Genomic DNA, 17,682 nt, shown 5'->3' with positions numbered 1-17,682 from the left:
TCTTCATCTGTAAGATAGTGATAATAATAGTATTTTTATTGAACAATCATCGGCATATAACATTAAATTGGTTTCAAGTTTTCACAGTGTAATGATTTGATTTGTATATATGTTGATAAAGATGACCACCATAAGTCTAGTTAACATCCATCACCAAACATGGTTACACATTATTTTTTTGCGATGAGAACTTTTAAAGTCTACCCTCTTATCAACTTTCAAATGTGCAATATATTATTACTTAGTCACTGTGCAGTTCATTACATCATCGCAGCTTATTTCATAATTGGAAATAACTTCATTTCACAGGGTTTTATGAGGAGTAAATGCATATGAATTTGAATGAATTTAAAAGAGCATCTGGCACATAGTCAGACTACCATAAATGAAGCTCTAACTGGGAAGGCACTGGGGCTCAGAAATTAACAGGTACCATTGGGATCCTGCCAAGTACAAGCTGAGATGGAAAAATAGAAAGGGGAATTCAAAGGTAGGGTAGAATCTCTATTATCAAAAGAATATATTAACTGCTCCCTCAAACACCTTCCTGAGCTCTGCAGTGGGCAGATACCACCCTCTTCCAAAGTGTGATTCAATGCCATGAGCTGTGGCAAGGTGACCCTTGTGGGAAACACATCCCAGGGAGAAAGAGGGACTTTCCTCTACAAGGGGAAAGGGGGAACCAGCATTTATTGTAAGGCAAATTTGCAGTCAAAGTCTTAGCTATTCTCATCACTGACGCAATCTCATTTCTTCCTCACTGCCAATCTTTTTGGTGGCTCAGACGGTAAAGAATCCGCCTGCAATGTGGGAGACCTGGGTTCGATCCCTGGGTTGGGAAGATCCCCTTGAGAGGGGCATGGCAACCCATTCCAGTATTCTTGCCTGGAGAATCCCCATGAACAGAGGAGTCTGGTGGGCTATTGTCCATGGGGTCACAAAGAGTCGGACATGACTGAGAGACTAAAGTAGCAGCAGCAGGCAATCTCTGAGTTATTATTCTGTTCCTGTCACACAAGAGGAGATAGAAGTCCAGAGTAACTTGATAGTAGTCACCCAAGTCTATGTGACTCCAGGCTACATATACATTTAGGATACACCCTTATTTGCTGTCGCTTGGCTCCCCCAAGCTGCTTTGCTGTAGAACAAACACAAATCTCTCATCTTCCAAAGCATGGCTGCTGCTGCTGCTGCTAAGTCGCTTCAGTCGTGTCCGACTCTGTGCGACCCCAGAGACGGCAGCCCACCAGGCTCCCCCATCCCTGGGATTCTCCAAGCAAGAACACTGGAGTGGGTTGCCATTGCCTTCTCCGCCAAAGCATGGTAACTAACAGCAAAATGGTGTTTCCCTCCTCTGAGAAAGAGAAAGATTTTCTACTCCATCCCAGGAGAAATATAGTATCTTTCCTAAGACATATAGAAGACTTTGGATCAATAACGATACATCAAAACTCAAATCTCTGGTTCATACTGTTTTTTTTTTTTTTCCGACTTCATAAGCATTTCTGCACTGTCATTATGAAGAAATGAAAGTGAAAGTGTTAGTCCCTCAGTTGTGTCTGACTCTTTGAGATCACATGGACTGTATCCTGCCAGGCTCCTCTGTCCATGGAATTCTCCAGGCAAGAATACTGGAGTGGGTAGCTATTCTCTTCTCCAGGGACTCTTCCCAACAAAGGGATTGAACTTGGGTCTCCTGCATTGCAGGCAGATTCTTTTTTTATTTTTTATTTTTATTTTTACTTTATTTTACTTTACAATACTGTATTGGTTCTAGCATACATTGACATTAATCTGCCACGGGTGTAAACAATGGTAGCTTCTTCAAAAATTGCAGTCAAATTCTTCACCTCTTCTTTATTCCTCAGATCTGAGCCATTAGGGAAGCCGCATGAAGAAATAGCAGATTTGAAATGATCAGGAGTGCTATTGACACCTCTTATACAATAAAGAAGAGGTGAAGAATTTGACTGCAATTTTTGAAGAAGCTACCATTGTTTACTTAATCCCAGCAAAGTTGTATCTCAAACCATTAGAAGATGCCCAGAAGTAGAACAGACCTTGAACGCACAATGAAAATTTCCACTGAACCTTGTTACTCAGTGATTTCTTTAGCAGGAAAAAGTCACTGTATAATAAAGGATTTCTCCCTAAGTATAAAAAGAAAACTATTAATATTAGGTGCTATGGGATAACTGTCACAGCATAATTTAATTTTCTAAGAAATTATTGAGAGTTTTCCTAAAATATAGAGTGTGACAATCTTTGTAACTTTAAGAATATTAATTGCAAGCCAAATGATAAAGCTATTTTAACTCATTCACAAGTTGTTTAACAGAAAAACATTTGGTTGTCAATAGGCAATGGCATCCCACTCCAGTACTCTTGCCTGGAAAATCCCATGGACGGAGGAGCCTGGTAGGCTACAGTCCATGGGGTCGCTAAGAGTCAGACACGACTGATTGACTTCACTTTTTTTTTTGCCTTCATGCATTGGAGAAGGAAAAGGCAACCCACTCCAGTGTTCTTGCCTTGAGAATCCCAGGGACGGGGGAGCCTAGAGGGCTGCCGTCTATGGGGTCGCACAGAGTTGGACACGACTGAAGCGACTTAGCAGCAGCAGCAGCAGCATGTAAACTCTAAGCTTTTGTTTGGCTTCTAAATTGATAAATATACTTATCATGACTGCTTAATCCATTTCTCTCTTGTTTGACCATAACTCTTAAGTTTAATTATTAAGGCATGTTTGAGTATAACAAATGAATTTCAGGTGTGTTCTGTGTCTTTCTTCTGCTGAAAATTTCACAGAACTATGATTCACTGTGTTTTTTGATATCTCATTGTGCTCTATTAATAGATGTTTCAAAGTGGAACCTTTCTCAAAAGTATAAAGAGCAGCATGTAGATGACTGATCAATGTATATCACTTTGTCCACAAAAAAGATCAAAAATTAATTTTCAGAGTTTTGTCAATAGGCAAAGATTTGAATTTTGTTTATAAAATTTGCTCATGAATTAAACTTGCATTGTAAATCAATCAAGGGAAGGAATGTATGCTAGCATACATTATTTTTCCAATGCAAGAGCACTGTTCTTCCAATAAAGTGAGAAGCACGACCATTTGCTCCTATCTCATTCCCCCAGAAAACCCATTATTTATGGAATTTAATTAATCCTACTTATTATGAAAATTTAGAATCTTTATTTTGATAATTATGCTATAGAATTTAAATATTGTAAAGTACAATATTTAGTTTATTTGGAGATGGTATTCATTTCATAAATGGTTTTGTATTTCAAGTTAAGAAAACCTGTTAATGAAGATACATTTCACAGCAATTTATCAATTACATGGTAAAACACTACTGGGATATAATGTGTTCTTCCATAATCTTTATGATACGTTTAGAAAGCACAGTTGCTTGATTTGTTGTCAACCAAAAGATGTTGGTGGTAAATACCAAGTTATTTTCAGAAGATGGGTTGTTTAGCTGTATGCCAGCACAGTATCAAGAACAGAATATGGGCAGTGCTCAAGTAGTCCAAATTTCTCCAGATTATGTAGATAGGCTTAACTTCTTGATTGTGAAGTAATTTGTGGAATAGAAAATGACTAAGTTCCAGTCTCTTGTCCTTAGGAATCTAGCAGTATTGAAGAGTACTGTGTCATTCACACAAATAATACAGCAATAATATAATTATAATACAGTATTTTATGAAGATAAAATACTAATAATATAATACTCTAATATCAAACTTCTTTTGAATATTCACAGTGTGAGGATAGCTCAGTGAGTGGGGAAATTGTATTCAATAGGGCAATGATGAAAGATTCTTGACCTTGTTATTGAAGGACTTCAAAAGGTTGCACCATGGGATAGTTGGTCAGTTTGGAGGGAATGGAGGAATGAGCCAGAGCCTGGGAAATAAGAGGAAATGTGATGATATCAGTTAAAAAGAAACTAAAGCAACCAGAGAATTTGGTTCAGCGTAGGAATAGGAAAAGAAATGATGTGGGGAGAAGCTGGAAAAGAGGACAGGGGTTATTTTGTGAAAGGACTTAAATGTCAGGCAAAAAGAATTGATGTATTTTTGTAGATAATAACAAGGCTTTGAAAAATTTTGTATAGAAAGATTGATTCAGTAAGAAATGTGCATTTGGAACTTGTTCTGTATCAATGTATAGAACAGCAGTAAATATTGAAGTTGGAGAACTATTTTAGCAGCCTGTTGCAGGAGTCCTGGCTTGCAGTAAAGAGGACTGGAACTTTATTACTGGCACTATGAGAAGAAAGGAGGAACATATTTTAGTAACAGGAAGGTACTTTAGAATACCTGTGTCTTGAAGACTAATTTGAAGGTGTGGGACAAGGAATTAGAGCACTTGGTGATAATTTTAAGATTCAAGGCTGAATTATAGTGGAAGAATGGTTCTGCTACTATTAGATATCATGGAGTCAGGAGAGAAGTATTAACACGGTAGTTAGGTATCATGAAGGTTACCTAACTGATTGATTTTGGTTATTGTGTGTGTGTGTTTTGGTAGGCTGTAGATGATGTCACAGAAGTTTATTTCTTGGTCACACTCCATGTCCAAGACAGATGAGAGGGAATCTTTTTCTCCATGAAGCCATTTAGAGTCCCAGCTAGAGGGACACTCATCAGGAACTGCAGGACAAAGGAAAGAGAAAGACTGAAAATTTTCCCATAGATTTTTTAACATATTGTGTCAGCCTAGGTGTGAAGCACATCATTTCTGCTAATATTTCATTGGCCAGAATGAGCCTCATGGCACCACCTGAATATGAGGGAGCTGAGAACTACATACCCTTGTATGCTCAGGAAGAAGAGGATGTTGGTGAACACTAACAGTATCTATTACACATTCAGTGAGTGTAAGGAAGATGGATTTTTCCATGACTGTGGGTTATGTGTGTGTAAAAGGGAGGATAATGGGTAGAAAAAGAAAACTTTCTCCTACTTTATATGAAAAGCTCTCCCTGCACTCAGCCAAAGGAAGTTTAGACTCACAGGCATTTCTACTCTTAACACGACTGAGCGACTGAACTGAACTGAACTGATTCTTTCATTTCAGCGTAATATTACCAGGTAATGATATTCAAGATTGACTGGTTTGACCAAACCAGTCAGTCCTAAAGGAAATCAACCTTGAATATTCATTGGAAGGACTACTGCTAAAGCTAAAGCTCCAATACTTTGGCTACCTGATGCAAAGAACTGATTCATTGGAAAAGAAAGACCCTCATGCTGGGAAATATTGAGGGTAGGAGGAGAAGGGGGTGGGGCAGAGGATGAGATGGTTAGATAGAGTCACTGATTCAATGGACATGAATTTCAGCAAACTTCAGGAGATAGCAGAGGACAGAGGAGCTTTGCGGGCTATAGCCCATGGGGTCTCTAAGAGTTGGACATGACTTAGTGACTGAATAACAATGATATTCAGGCTTCAGAGGAGTAAGAGGCTTATTGCAGAATGTTCTCTCACAATGCTTAAGAGAACTTCTGGAAGTTTTAGAAAGTAAATTCTTTGTTCTGGGTCAGTATTGCAACAGGGAACATAGGATCATTGGTATTTCTAAATCTTCAATAAAATTTAATTTGTAGCATGTACATAAGTATTTGGAAGGCTACTCAATAGCACCTATGATTTCATGTACCACAGGCACAATAAGAAGAGTTGGAATAAGCTTAGTCACAAATATTTACTGTTGATATCACCAGTTACATCAATAAAGAAAAACTAATTATTTTCACAGGGTAATTATGAGAGGCCAGGGGAAGTATTTGTTACATTCCATGGCATAAGGCATTCCCAACCTTTATATATTTAGATTTCTATTGGTCTATGAATATCAACGATGGAAAGAATGCTGAATGTGTTCAAATGTTTCACTTTGTTAATAAATATGAGTAAACTTTATAATAACATCAACCATTTATATTTATTGTATCAATGTAATAAACTCTTTCCTTCTCAAAAGTCTCCTGGTTGGAGAAGTGACATAGTAACCCTAACTCTATCCTATTCCTTAGCACCAGAAGTCATTAGGTTACTATATGTTAATTCTTCTTGTCTTATACCTGGGAATTGTGTACTGCTATATACAATGTCCTTGATTACTATATGAGCTCATTAAAATTTAATTAACTCTTAAAAGATAGATTGAAAGTGAAAGTGAAGTTGTATCCAACTCTTTGCGACCCCATGGTCTGTAGACCACCAGGCTTGACTGGGGAGTTGATATAGATGTGAGATGCAATGCTGTTATTTAATGTAGACTATTATGGGAAATTTTTTAACTGAGTAAGTTTAAGAGATTAATTTAATTGTACCTTGCATGTGTGCTAAGTTGCTTCAGTGGTGTCCAACTCTTTGAGACCCTATGGACCATAGCCTGCCAAGCTCCTCTGTCCATGGGATTCTCAAAATGTTGAGCTTATATCCACTCTGAAAGGGGGCTAATAGTTGAATATCACAAATAGAATTCAATCACTCATTTATTTCAGTATGCAATTCATGACATAAAATCATTATAACTAACATCTGTTTTCTCTATACCCTCCCCTCTGAGAAAAAAACCAACCAACCAACCAAACAACAATAACAAACTCTAAAGATGATAATCTAAGGTAAATTTTATGAGGAGCAATTTTAATGTAGCAATTAAGTCAGTGAGCTGGATTCTCGCTAAGACTGAAATGCTTTTTTTTTTAGTTTTTTAAAATAAAAGCTGAGCCCTGAGCAATGCATAATGCAGCATAATAGCCATTGATATGAGTTAATGATACTTCCAAAATTATGGAACTCACAGTCAGGGAAAAGCAAATACCCTGTAGGAATTTGACTTATAGCAAAATATTTCATTTCATTTCTAGTACTGCAGGTTCCTTCAAAAAAAGGGTGGGGGCATCACACACATGGAACCTCTGCCAGAAAAGTCCAATTAATTAAACAAAGACAATAAGTTGCTATACAGTACATAATTTCCAGAAGTCTATAGTCTTTTAAATGAAGACAGAATTAATAGGAACACATATTGATTTTGCAGTACTCTGTATAAAAATGTGACTAAGATTTGCTGAAAGCCACTTAAACAGAATAAAGGACATATACATTTAATATAAGCTCACTGATAATAGCAGACAATAAAACTCTCAGGGACATTGTTTCTTTTTTTTGTCTTAGTTATTTATTTTTAAACTTCTAATTTTGTTTTGGGGTATAGCCGATTAACTGTGTTGTGACAGTTTCAGGTGAACAGCAAAGGGACTCAGCCACGCATATATACGTATCCGTTCTCCTCCAAACTCCCCTCCCATCCAGGCTACCACATAATATTGAGCAGAGTTCCATGTGCTATACAGTAGGTCCTTGTTAGTTATCCATTTTAAATATAGCAGTGTGTACAAAGACATTTCTTTTTAAATTTTGAAGCAACTTCTTAGTACCAGCAAGTACAACAAAAAACAGAATTAGAAAAAGAGTATTTTGACTGAGTCAGGAGAAGGCTTTAATTTATTTTGTAAGTAAACTCTTCATACCAGCAAATGCAACAAAAAACAGAGTTAAAAAAAAATATTTTGACTGAGTCAGCAGCAGGCTTTCATTTTTTAAAATAGCATTTTATGTCATTTCAGAAATCTAATGCAAAAAAGGATTGCTCAACAAGGATACTTAAAATTACTAGTTTTCTAATGTTTATAATCATAACTTTATTTTTAGCTGTCTAATAATTTATCGAGTTTATCAACTTTCAATGATCAAGTATCAAGTTTATCAATTTATCAAGTTTCCAACAACCATTTTCTCAAACTCAGGTAGGTCATAAAGATACAGGCAAAAGAAACAACATTTTAAAAGTATTTTAAAAATAAACACTACAGCAAGAACATTTCGTTTTTAAAGACACTGCCTTTTTATTATGGGATCTTAATCAGTATTAATGTAAGCAATTCTTAACATGACATTTTATATGCATTAGCTACAAACATGGAATGCAGAGATTCATATATTCATTCTAGTAATGGAAGAGGTACTGTTAAATAACAAAGGAAATCGCTGGAGTAGTTATATAATACGTTAAAGCAAGAAGAGCTGTAGAGGAGCACTGACCTCTAAATGGGTAAGTAACTCATGGTTCTCTCTTTAAGATCTCAACTTTTTTCCTCTTGCCGTATGTATTGGATCTCATCTTCGTAGGTGAGAAAATTGCGCCAAGTTTGTTGCCGGATGGAGCTAAAAAATTTGCCAGGCGTTGAGTCGCGCAAGTGGCAGTTCCGCATTTCCGTTTTTCAATCTGATGACTGGTGACACTGAACAAACACAAAAGGTTAGAAACTTAGAGTCAGGATTGGATACAACTATCTCTGTGACGTCAAATATCTCATGTTGATGAACATGAAAGGAAACGTCTGCAGGTAACTCAGTGTTTTGGTTTGCAAAATACTTGGATGATTTGATCGAGTTTCTGGACACCTTGAAGATGCAGCTTAGAAATCATATAGCAAACCCTCCATTATAGTTAATGTTGAATTTCCCAGTGTAATCTTTTTCTTTGGCAATTCAGAATATATTCCAGATAATGATAATAAAAGTTTTTTTTGTCTTATATTCTTTTAAATGTTAATCTATTTCCCTCATAGCTCAGTTGGTAAAGAATCTGCCTGCAATGCAGGAGACCTGGGTTTGATCCCTGGGTTGGGAAGATCCCCTGAAGAAGGAAAGGGCAATCCACTCCAGTATTCTTGCCTGGAGAATCCCATAGACGGAGGAGTCTGGCAGGCTACAGTCCATGGGGTCTCAAGAGTTGGACATGACTTAGTGACTAAACCGTCACCACCAATCTATTTTCCGAATTTATAAAAAAGGTCTTGAATTGAAAATTATGTATGTAATCTGGAATATGTGAATTTAAATATATATATATATATTCATTTCTCATACCTTTCAAACAAGAATTAAGCAGTGTTAGTTAATTTTTGTTAAGTTTCCTGATTTCACTGAATTGACAGTGTTGAGAGATGTCAGGTATTATTTCAAGAGAATAAAACTTATTACCTATTCAGGCACTCTAACTACTGTAGTGTGGGAATTCTATTACTATTAGCATAAATACATGAAGATTACTATGTCCCTGCTATGTACTATGTTCCTATATTTTTAACAATTTTAATGATAGGTTAAATGTTAAAACCAAAAGGCTTTTTGTGTCAATGGTATTAATATTCATCATGTTGCTTTATTCACCTGGAAAAATTGCATAGTAATATTATGGATAAGTCATAAGTGATAACTGTAAATAATTCATTTGAATCTTAACTTCTTAGTATTTATAGAATTTATTTATATCAATCCTATATTTTTGTACCATCTTTTGTTTTAGTGTACTGGAAATAGACACAATGATTGCTTTTTTTGCTGATTATTAGGAGTTCTAGGGAAATTTCAGCTCCTGTAAAAACCAAAATCTTGGTTAAATTTTGATTAAGTGTAAAGTGGGAGAGAGATACTGGTAGGAGGCTAAAAACTCAATGTCCAGAAGCCAGTGTATATACATAATTTGAAGCACTAGGTGATGGCTTTTATCTCAATGTGTTTATTTTGTATCAGAATTACTTCATTGTCTGTATCTTTGTATAGAGATAGCCTAAGAGTAAATATTTTAAAAACTCATGTGAAACTTTACAGTTTATACTCTCAGATATTCTCCACAGAAAATTTTTCTTACAGAATTACATGAACTGAGTATCTGTTGAGCGTGAGTATATGCTGACAAACCAATTACTCAGGCAAAGGAAACACACCTAGAAGCTTAATTTGTTTGTTAGTCGTTCAGTCATGTCTGACTCTTTGCAACCCCACGGGTTGTAGCCCACTAGGCTCCTCTGTCCATGGAATCTCCAGGCAAGAATATTGGAGTGTGTTGCCATTCCCTTCGCCAGGGGATATTCCTGACACAGGGATTGAACCCAGGTCTCTTACATTGCAAGAAGATTCTTTATCGACTGAGCCACGAGGGAAGCCCACAGAAGCCTAACTCCCTGGCTTATATATCAGTCTTATTCATATTATCTGTTTAACTCTTTCTTTTTCACGTGTGGTAAGCATGGCCAATGTGCATTTTCAAAGAACGGTTTAATGCTCCTATAAAGATTGAACCAGCAATTCATACACTGAACATTCAATTCGAAAAGGTGATAAACTTTTCCTGAAAAACAGTAGTAATCAGAATTTGACCCAAACACTTCAAACTAATAAATTTAAAGTAATAAAAGAAACATGGGTCAAATTGAGAAGGTTCAAAGGGATTTCTTTTCCAGGATATATTTGGTGAATGCCTTGAACGGAATGTGAGATACTCTTTGTGCTCAGTGATAATTGGTGAATGTTTGATAATTGGTCTCTAGGTCTGTAGGATTTAAAATTATTCTAACTAAAATATTCTCTAATTTGAGTTAACTAGGAGGATCATGATTCTACTTTAAAGAAATATGAAGAACTTTTATGTTTTTTGGTTTCATACTTGTGAAACTGCTTTCCCAAACAGGAATTTTTATGTAAATGTGATAGTCAGGATATACCCTAAATTATCATTAAGATGGAGAAAGTTGACTGAGTTGGTTAGTGAAAGGCCCAACACCACAACTTTTATGTATTTTCCCTCATTGACTACCAGGCAGACATGGCCTACCAGCCTACCCACCAGCTAATAACAAACACTAGTTTAAAGCTATGACCATTCACACACATGGAAATTCTTGGCTTTAAGAGAACTTATTATAGGATCTTGAATATGGTTGCCTGTGCTATACAGTAGGACTTTGTTGTTTATCTATTTTATATATAGTAGTGTGTATCTGCTAATCTCAAACCAGTTTATCCCTCACTCACAATATAAGATTGTTTTCTATGTCTGAATCTGTTTCTGTTTCATAAATAAGTTTAATATCCTGTAATAAACCATAATGGAAAAGAACAAAAAAACGAAAAGAATATATATAAAGAATACATATATATGTATATATATATATATAACTGAATCACTTTGCTATACATGAAAAACTAGCACAACATTGTAAAACAACTATACTTCAATAAGAAGATAATATAAACAGTGATAATTACAGGCCAAATTGTAACACTTAAATTGTCCCTCTTTAAAAACATCTCAGTTTCAGGGGCTTTTGAAACAGTTTTTAAATGGGTCCCTTATCCCAGCTCCTAATAGTTGTCTGTGGAGGTGTGTGAGTTTCTAAAGGGACCGTTCAGTGACTCTAGCTTGAAACTCATGTAATTATACTTTTGGTTGCTTTCTTACTATCTGCCAGGCAGATACCACTGAACCTTATTTACTACTGAGTCTTAAAAAGTTGGTGGGCAAGAGTGGCATCTTTCTGCCTCACTCATGAGTATCAAGTGACATAACCATGTTTTGGTATAGTTTGTAAAGTCTGTTACTTCTTAATCCCATCCCATGCAGTTATAAGAGTTGAAAAAGATCTCAGAAGAGATGACTGATTTTTGTGAAAAAACAATAATGAAGAATAAGTCTTCATCAGCTTCATTTTTTTAAAGGTGTTCAAAGTTTGAGATATTTTCTACATAGGCTTTCTCAGCTTTTTATGAGCTTTATAGAATATTATATGGTTGAATGGCTCAAAATGTTAAATTCTTCCTCTCTCCTCAAAAAACTGGCCAAATATACTGATTCCAGGAAATTCAATTTCCTGAAAAGTAATTGATGAATGTTTTATAAATATTTCTAATAATTCAAAAAGGCTGTGAGACCAGCATGAAAATATAATCGTTAATAAATAACATTATGTGTTATTCTATTTCTCAGTGAAATTCACCTCATAATTAATGAATTTCCTTAAAAACATACTGGGTAAAAATAGTTAGCAGATGAATATGTCTAATGAAAGAAAAGATCAAGATATAGACAGAAATACTATACAATACTACAGAAATAGACATAATACCACTAATTTTTCTGTCATTGTTCAAATGTTCTGCTAGTTTACCAGAAACTTCATGGCAGGTTTAAAATTGCTTTTATCCAGGAGAAAACCAATTGAACATTACAGTCAGTTCTGAGAAGAATGTCCTGTAAATTAGGTAAGCCTTGAAAGGAAAGGGAAAAAAACTCTGTGTACAATCTGTTACACATAGGTGCTTTAGAAACCTTTATGTATCACCAAAGGTCCTCCACCTCAACAAAAAACACCCAGAAGGAAAAGAGACAAAATGCCAATAATTCTATGGGAAGAGTTCTAATATGACTTAAAGCAAAGATTTTTCATGAATAAACTTATTCTCCTTGGTCTTCAAGAGAGTTTAAATTCAGTTTTGTAAAACCATATGGAGTCAAAACCAATTTAGACACAAGCAAATCTTCATATTATTTACGACATATACATGAATTTGGACTTAAGACTTTTTAAATATAGCATTTTAAAATAAATTTATTTTTTACTGGAGGATAATTGCTTTACAGAATTTTGCTGTTTTCTGTCAAACCTCAGCATGAATCAGCTTACAGGGGTGGGATGGGGAGGCAGATGGGAGGGAGTTTCAAAAAGGAGGGGATATATGTATACCTATGGACTTAAGACTCTTTTAATAAATGGATAATAACAGTTTTAAAGGCTTTCCACTTGAAAGGTGTAAATACTGCAAACATTTTCACCCTTCACAGTTTTTAAAATTCCTTAAAATTACCATTCAAATAAAATGACACCTTTCAAAATAAGCTTTTTTTTAAAAAAAAATCCTGATGCACATGCTACTTATTGAAAACATTTTCAAGAAATATTATTTTATATTTACAGCATACTGGAAATAGTCTCATGAAGAATAATATTTTAATTATAATTCTGTTTCATTAGCAGAGCAGTTAGCAATATAGAAAGAATCCCCTAAAGACTAATGGCTCTTTAACTGGATCTTCTAAATTTAACTTCTTACCAGATTTAATTTGCCACTTGATTATTTCCTAGTTAGATTTCCAGAAAGGGATGTGAAAGTTCAGGATATTGCCAGAGTTGACAAAAATGTCTATATAAGCACACAGCAAAATTCCACCTCATATAAAATATATACTTTGAGTTTCTCCTAGTTTGCTTGAGAATCGGATTAGTATAGTAGAAGTTACTACCTTTTGGGTTTTCTTGTTTCGTGTTCTGGTTCTGCTCCTTTAAGTTCCAATAGCATATTTCTTGGCAAAGCTGAAACTATCCATTCCTGTCTGTCAGAAATGTCATCAGAGAGACTTATCAGACTGACTTTATTCTTTAAAGAACATAGAATTTAAGAAACAGTGGAAGAGCTTAATGTACTATTCTTAAATATGACTTGGAAATCTAATGGTACAAGGGCCGTTAATTACATAGCAGTATTTGATTATAATTTTTTCATACTTTCTAAAGAAACTAGGATTTTTAAGTTACTAACCTTTCAGTGGATTTACCACCACCTTCCAGATGGTTTAACGCAACAAAGAGCACAATGAGAATCACTGGCAGCTTCAAAATGCCCATTGCTTCTCAAATTTTCTGAAAAGAATAATTCAGCTCTAAAATCAAGAAATCTATTGTAGCTTTGTTTAATGACATATTAAACTAGAGCCTACTTTAAAAAATCTTTTAAAAACATAATTTCCAAGGATCATAATTTTATTGATACGGTTCAGACTGCTCATGCAATTTTCAAAATTTTCCTTTACCCAGTTTCCTTCTAAAAACAATCTAGAAAATTGATATCATTATACATTATCTCTTTAGTCTTCCTTTGAAATAAGCCATACATTTAATCCCAAATTTGTTCTAATGCTAAATAAATAATAGTATTCTAGACACAGAAAATTCCTTACCTTTTAGTGTCTCAGTGTCAGCAATATCAGAAAATGCCTTAGTTAGCAAGGAAGCTTCACAAAGAACCCCAAGCTTGCATCCACTGGAGCATTTACCCCACAACCTGCTAGCCAGTAGTCCAGCTCATATATACCCTTCACACTTTTTCTAGCTCTGACATCAGACAGTTCAGGGAGACTCTGTCATTAATTTCCATCCCTACAGAGAGAAAGAGCCTTACAGATAGGAATAGCAGGTGGGTCATTATTATACTAACACATCAGTGAATGTTAACTTAGCACATACAATGTATCTTGGTGGAGTTAATGGTATGTCACACACAGCAGAAGTTTGAATTTGCCATCTTTGTAAAATGCCAGAGTGAATTTTCAAGGATTAAAGAGAAGTTTCTAGCAGTGTGTGTGGCATGTTCAGTCGTGTCTGACTCTTTACAACCCCATGGACTGTAGCCCACCAGGCTTCTCTTCCATGCAATTTTCCAGGCAAGAATACTGGAATAGGTTGCCATTTCCTCCTCCAGGGGTCTTCTGGACCTAGGGATTGAACCCCCATCTCTTTCTGTCTTCCACATTGGCAAGCAGATACTTTACCATTGTGCCACTTGGGAAGCCCCAAATCATTGTGTACACTTTGTAAAATACATTAGTTATTTTCTTATGGGAAATCATTAGTCTTCTAAATCATGTGATTTTTACATTCCCTTTCAGAATTTTTAAAAAAAAATACTGAAATTTCAGATTCATTGGTAACTAGAACAAAGATTGGAAAATAGTTTCTTTCCTCCTAAGATCTTCATAAACACCCTCAGACTATATTACTCAGTTTTAAATAAATATATGAAATCAGAGAACTTAAAATTTATTTGGAGAACTTCCATCTTTTCTAGATTATACAGACATGCCAATTTTCACTGACAGAATTTTAGTTGTTATATATGTTCTTAAGTTGTCATAACTTAGAATATTAACTTAAATATGTCTTAGAAATACAGAAAACAGGAACAATTTGGAGAAAATAAAAAATAAATCTTTTAAAATAATTATAATATTTCTATGTAATAATGAAAAAAGTGAGTGAAAAAACTGCTCAACTAGGGTTGTGAAGTTATCTGTCTCTATTTAAATGCTGACAAATGAATTTGTGTATTGGAAATGAATGCTTTTATGCTTCAAACCCTCCTGCTTCATTATAAATGGCTTTCAGTTCTCTTCTGTGTCTTTTTTTTCTATATACCTTGCCTTTATACCTCAATATACTATTGAATATTCATGGAATTAAGCCCTTGGGGTTATTTGAATTCAAGTAGATGCTTCAATGTCCCTAGCTTCATTCTTTGCAAATAAATATATTTGTTGATATTTTTAATCACCTCTTTTTACCAATTCTTTGCTAGAAACTTTTGGAGATTCTCAGATGGTACAGTGGTAGAGTCTGCATGCCAATGCAAGAGACTCAGGAGATGTTGGTTTGATCCCTGTGTCAGGAAGATCCACTGGAGTGGGAAATGGCAACCCACCCCAGTGTTCTTGGAAAATTCCACAGACGCGGACTGTGGGCTGCAATCGGTGGGGTCACAAAGAGTTGGACGCAACTGAGCAAGCATGTATGCACATACAATGATTTAGAAATAATGTAGAGGCCCAGGGGTGTCCAATAATTTGTCTGATGTCTCACATTTAGTTTGTGTTGAATCCTGGACCAGATCTTTGCTTTTCTAATTCACAGTGTAGTGTTCATTTAAACCACAATGCTTGCTTTTAACTTACATAGTTATTTGTTTTCCTAACTTTTTTTCCCTCTGAGATGGTAAATGTGTCAAACATACACTCAAAAATTGATTCTCTCTCCCCCTGGGAAATTAATGTTATAAGGAAAATTTTTTACCTAAGAAAGGGACAGGAGCCTAATAAGGACTACCAGATATCAGGCACAGTTATTTAACTGATATGAGAGACCCACTTCATCTGCTCACCTCTAAGGTGGATAGCATTTGCCCTGATTGATAAGTGATGAAACTGAGATTCAGAGAATATAAATTACTTAAGGTTGCACAACTACTCAAGGGCAAAATGAAATTCAAATTCCCATCTGTCTGTCCCATGATATTTATTGCTTTGTGAAAAAAGCATCTCTATTCCTATAGACTGAATTACCAATTGCTTCTTGTAAATTTTTTGTTTTATTATAACTCTGAATGATTTTATTATAGCTAGACATTTCTTTATGTTGGTTTTGTGTACTGTCGGGGTAAGGTCAACATTGACACCAATTTCAAACAGTTTCCTGTACCAATGAAAGTCATGGTAGTTGTGGTGTTTTAGATAATTTTTCTGAGGCAACTTCTTTACCAGATCATAAGGACAAACACCACTATCACTCATCTTTATAATCCCTCTGACCTCGCTAGTCAAAATGTGAATAAGGCACTGGCAGCTTTGACATCACCCAAGAGCTGAGCATTGGGAAAGACTTTGATGCTGGGAGGGATTGGGGGCAGGAGGAGAAGGGGACGACAGAGGATGAGATGGCTGGATGGCATCACCGACTCGATGGACATGAATCTGAGTGAACTCCGGGAGTTGGTGATGGACAGGGAGGCCTGGCGTGCTGCGATTCATGGGGTCGCAAAGAGTCGGACACGACTGAGCGACTGAACTGAACTGAACTGAACTGAGCTTGTCAGAAACACCAAATCTCAGGCCAGATCCCAGATCTACTGAATCAGAACATGAGTTGAAAAACAGATCTCTTCTGTGGCTATCTGCAAGCTTTCGAGAAAAACTGTCCTACTGTACATTCCACTCATTCATTGATTCAGTCAGGATTGATCAAGGGCCTGTTCTGTGAAAGGGAAAGTTCTAGCAAAGCAAAGGTCCTGATCGCATGCAGCTTAGAGCCTGGGGAGGAAACAAAGACAGGCAAGTGAATAAGTATATATGCAATTACAAATGATAAGTACTGTGGAGAGAATGGATATGGTGGTGAGAGAAAGAAAAATGGCGGCATTTAAGTTGAATCCTAAACCGTGAGACAGAAGCAAGAAGAGAGTGCTGGGAAAAAGAGAAGCAGCATGTGCGAATCCAAGGGAAGGGTGAGCAAGGGGTGGAAAGATGCTGAAGACATAGTGGAAGCTTGAAGATGCAGGGCTCAGAGGCTGAGTTTAAGACTTGGATTTGTTCAGAGAGCAATCTGAAGCTATTGAAGGGGTCCAAGCAGGGGTGTGAGTTGCTTTCTTCTTCATCTTTAAAACATCAGCCTGACTGCTGTGTATGGAATGGCTCAGAGGGTGGCAAGAGTGAAAATAGAACATCTGTTGGGAGACTAGGTGGTATTCCAGATGAGAGATGATGAAGGCTTAGTCTTAAGAAGAGTTAGAGAAATAAGCAAATACAAATCACATTCACAGTCATGAGCTATGTGGAAAGGATCATGTATGGGGAACAATTGAGGGATAATTGAGCACAAAGATGAATGCCAGGTGAGGATAATATGAATGCATGGGCTTTGTATAACATTTTTAAAAAGTAAAAGATTTTTTAAATGTCTTTAAAAATAATTTCTATTTTGATCAAATTTGTGTGTGCTCACAACTGAAAAAACTTTGACAATCATATATTTTTAATTTTCAAGATGTCTTGTTTACTGATTATCTTTCTGATTATAAAAATTTTAAAAGGAATCAAATACCAAAAGATACAAATTAATGATAAATAAAATAAAAGATACAAAATTGTTCTTATATACAATATTTGCTTATGAAAATAGAACACAAGTTTCTGTGTTAGAATA

The 17,682-nt window shown here is 35.7% G+C and overlaps 1 protein-coding gene across 1 annotated transcript; it reads right to left on the bottom strand.

The window, feature by feature from the left end:
* Window positions 1–8,153: 8,153 nt before the first annotated feature.
* LOC120858923 (islet amyloid polypeptide) lies at window positions 8,154–13,560 on the bottom strand. Its single transcript, XM_040235304.1, has 2 exons — window positions 13,475–13,560; window positions 8,154–8,325 (listed from the first exon to the last, which is right to left on the bottom strand). Exons 1-2 carry the CDS (start codon window positions 13,558–13,560, stop codon window positions 8,154–8,156), a joined length of 258 nt encoding a protein of 85 aa, XP_040091238.1.
* Between the last annotated feature and the right edge of the window lie 4,122 nt (window positions 13,561–17,682).

The sequence above is a fragment of the Oryx dammah genome, unplaced genomic scaffold, assembly GCF_014754425.2.
Source record: "Oryx dammah isolate SB20612 unplaced genomic scaffold, SCBI_Odam_1.1 HiC_scaffold_29, whole genome shotgun sequence".
NCBI lineage: Eukaryota > Metazoa > Chordata > Mammalia > Artiodactyla > Bovidae > Oryx > Oryx dammah.
This window is presented reverse-complemented; position numbering and strand designations above follow the sequence as displayed.

Excerpts from the sequence above, each read along its gene's own strand:
- LOC120858923 (XM_040235304.1), bottom strand. The coding sequence starts at position 13,560 with ATGGGCATTTTGAAGCTGCCAGTGATTCTCATTGTGCTCTTTGTTGCG. Across the intron at positions 8,326-13,474 it reads GGTGGTAAATCCACTGAAAG|TCATCAGATTGAAAAACGGA; the intron begins GTTAGTAACTTA and ends CAGTGTCACCAG.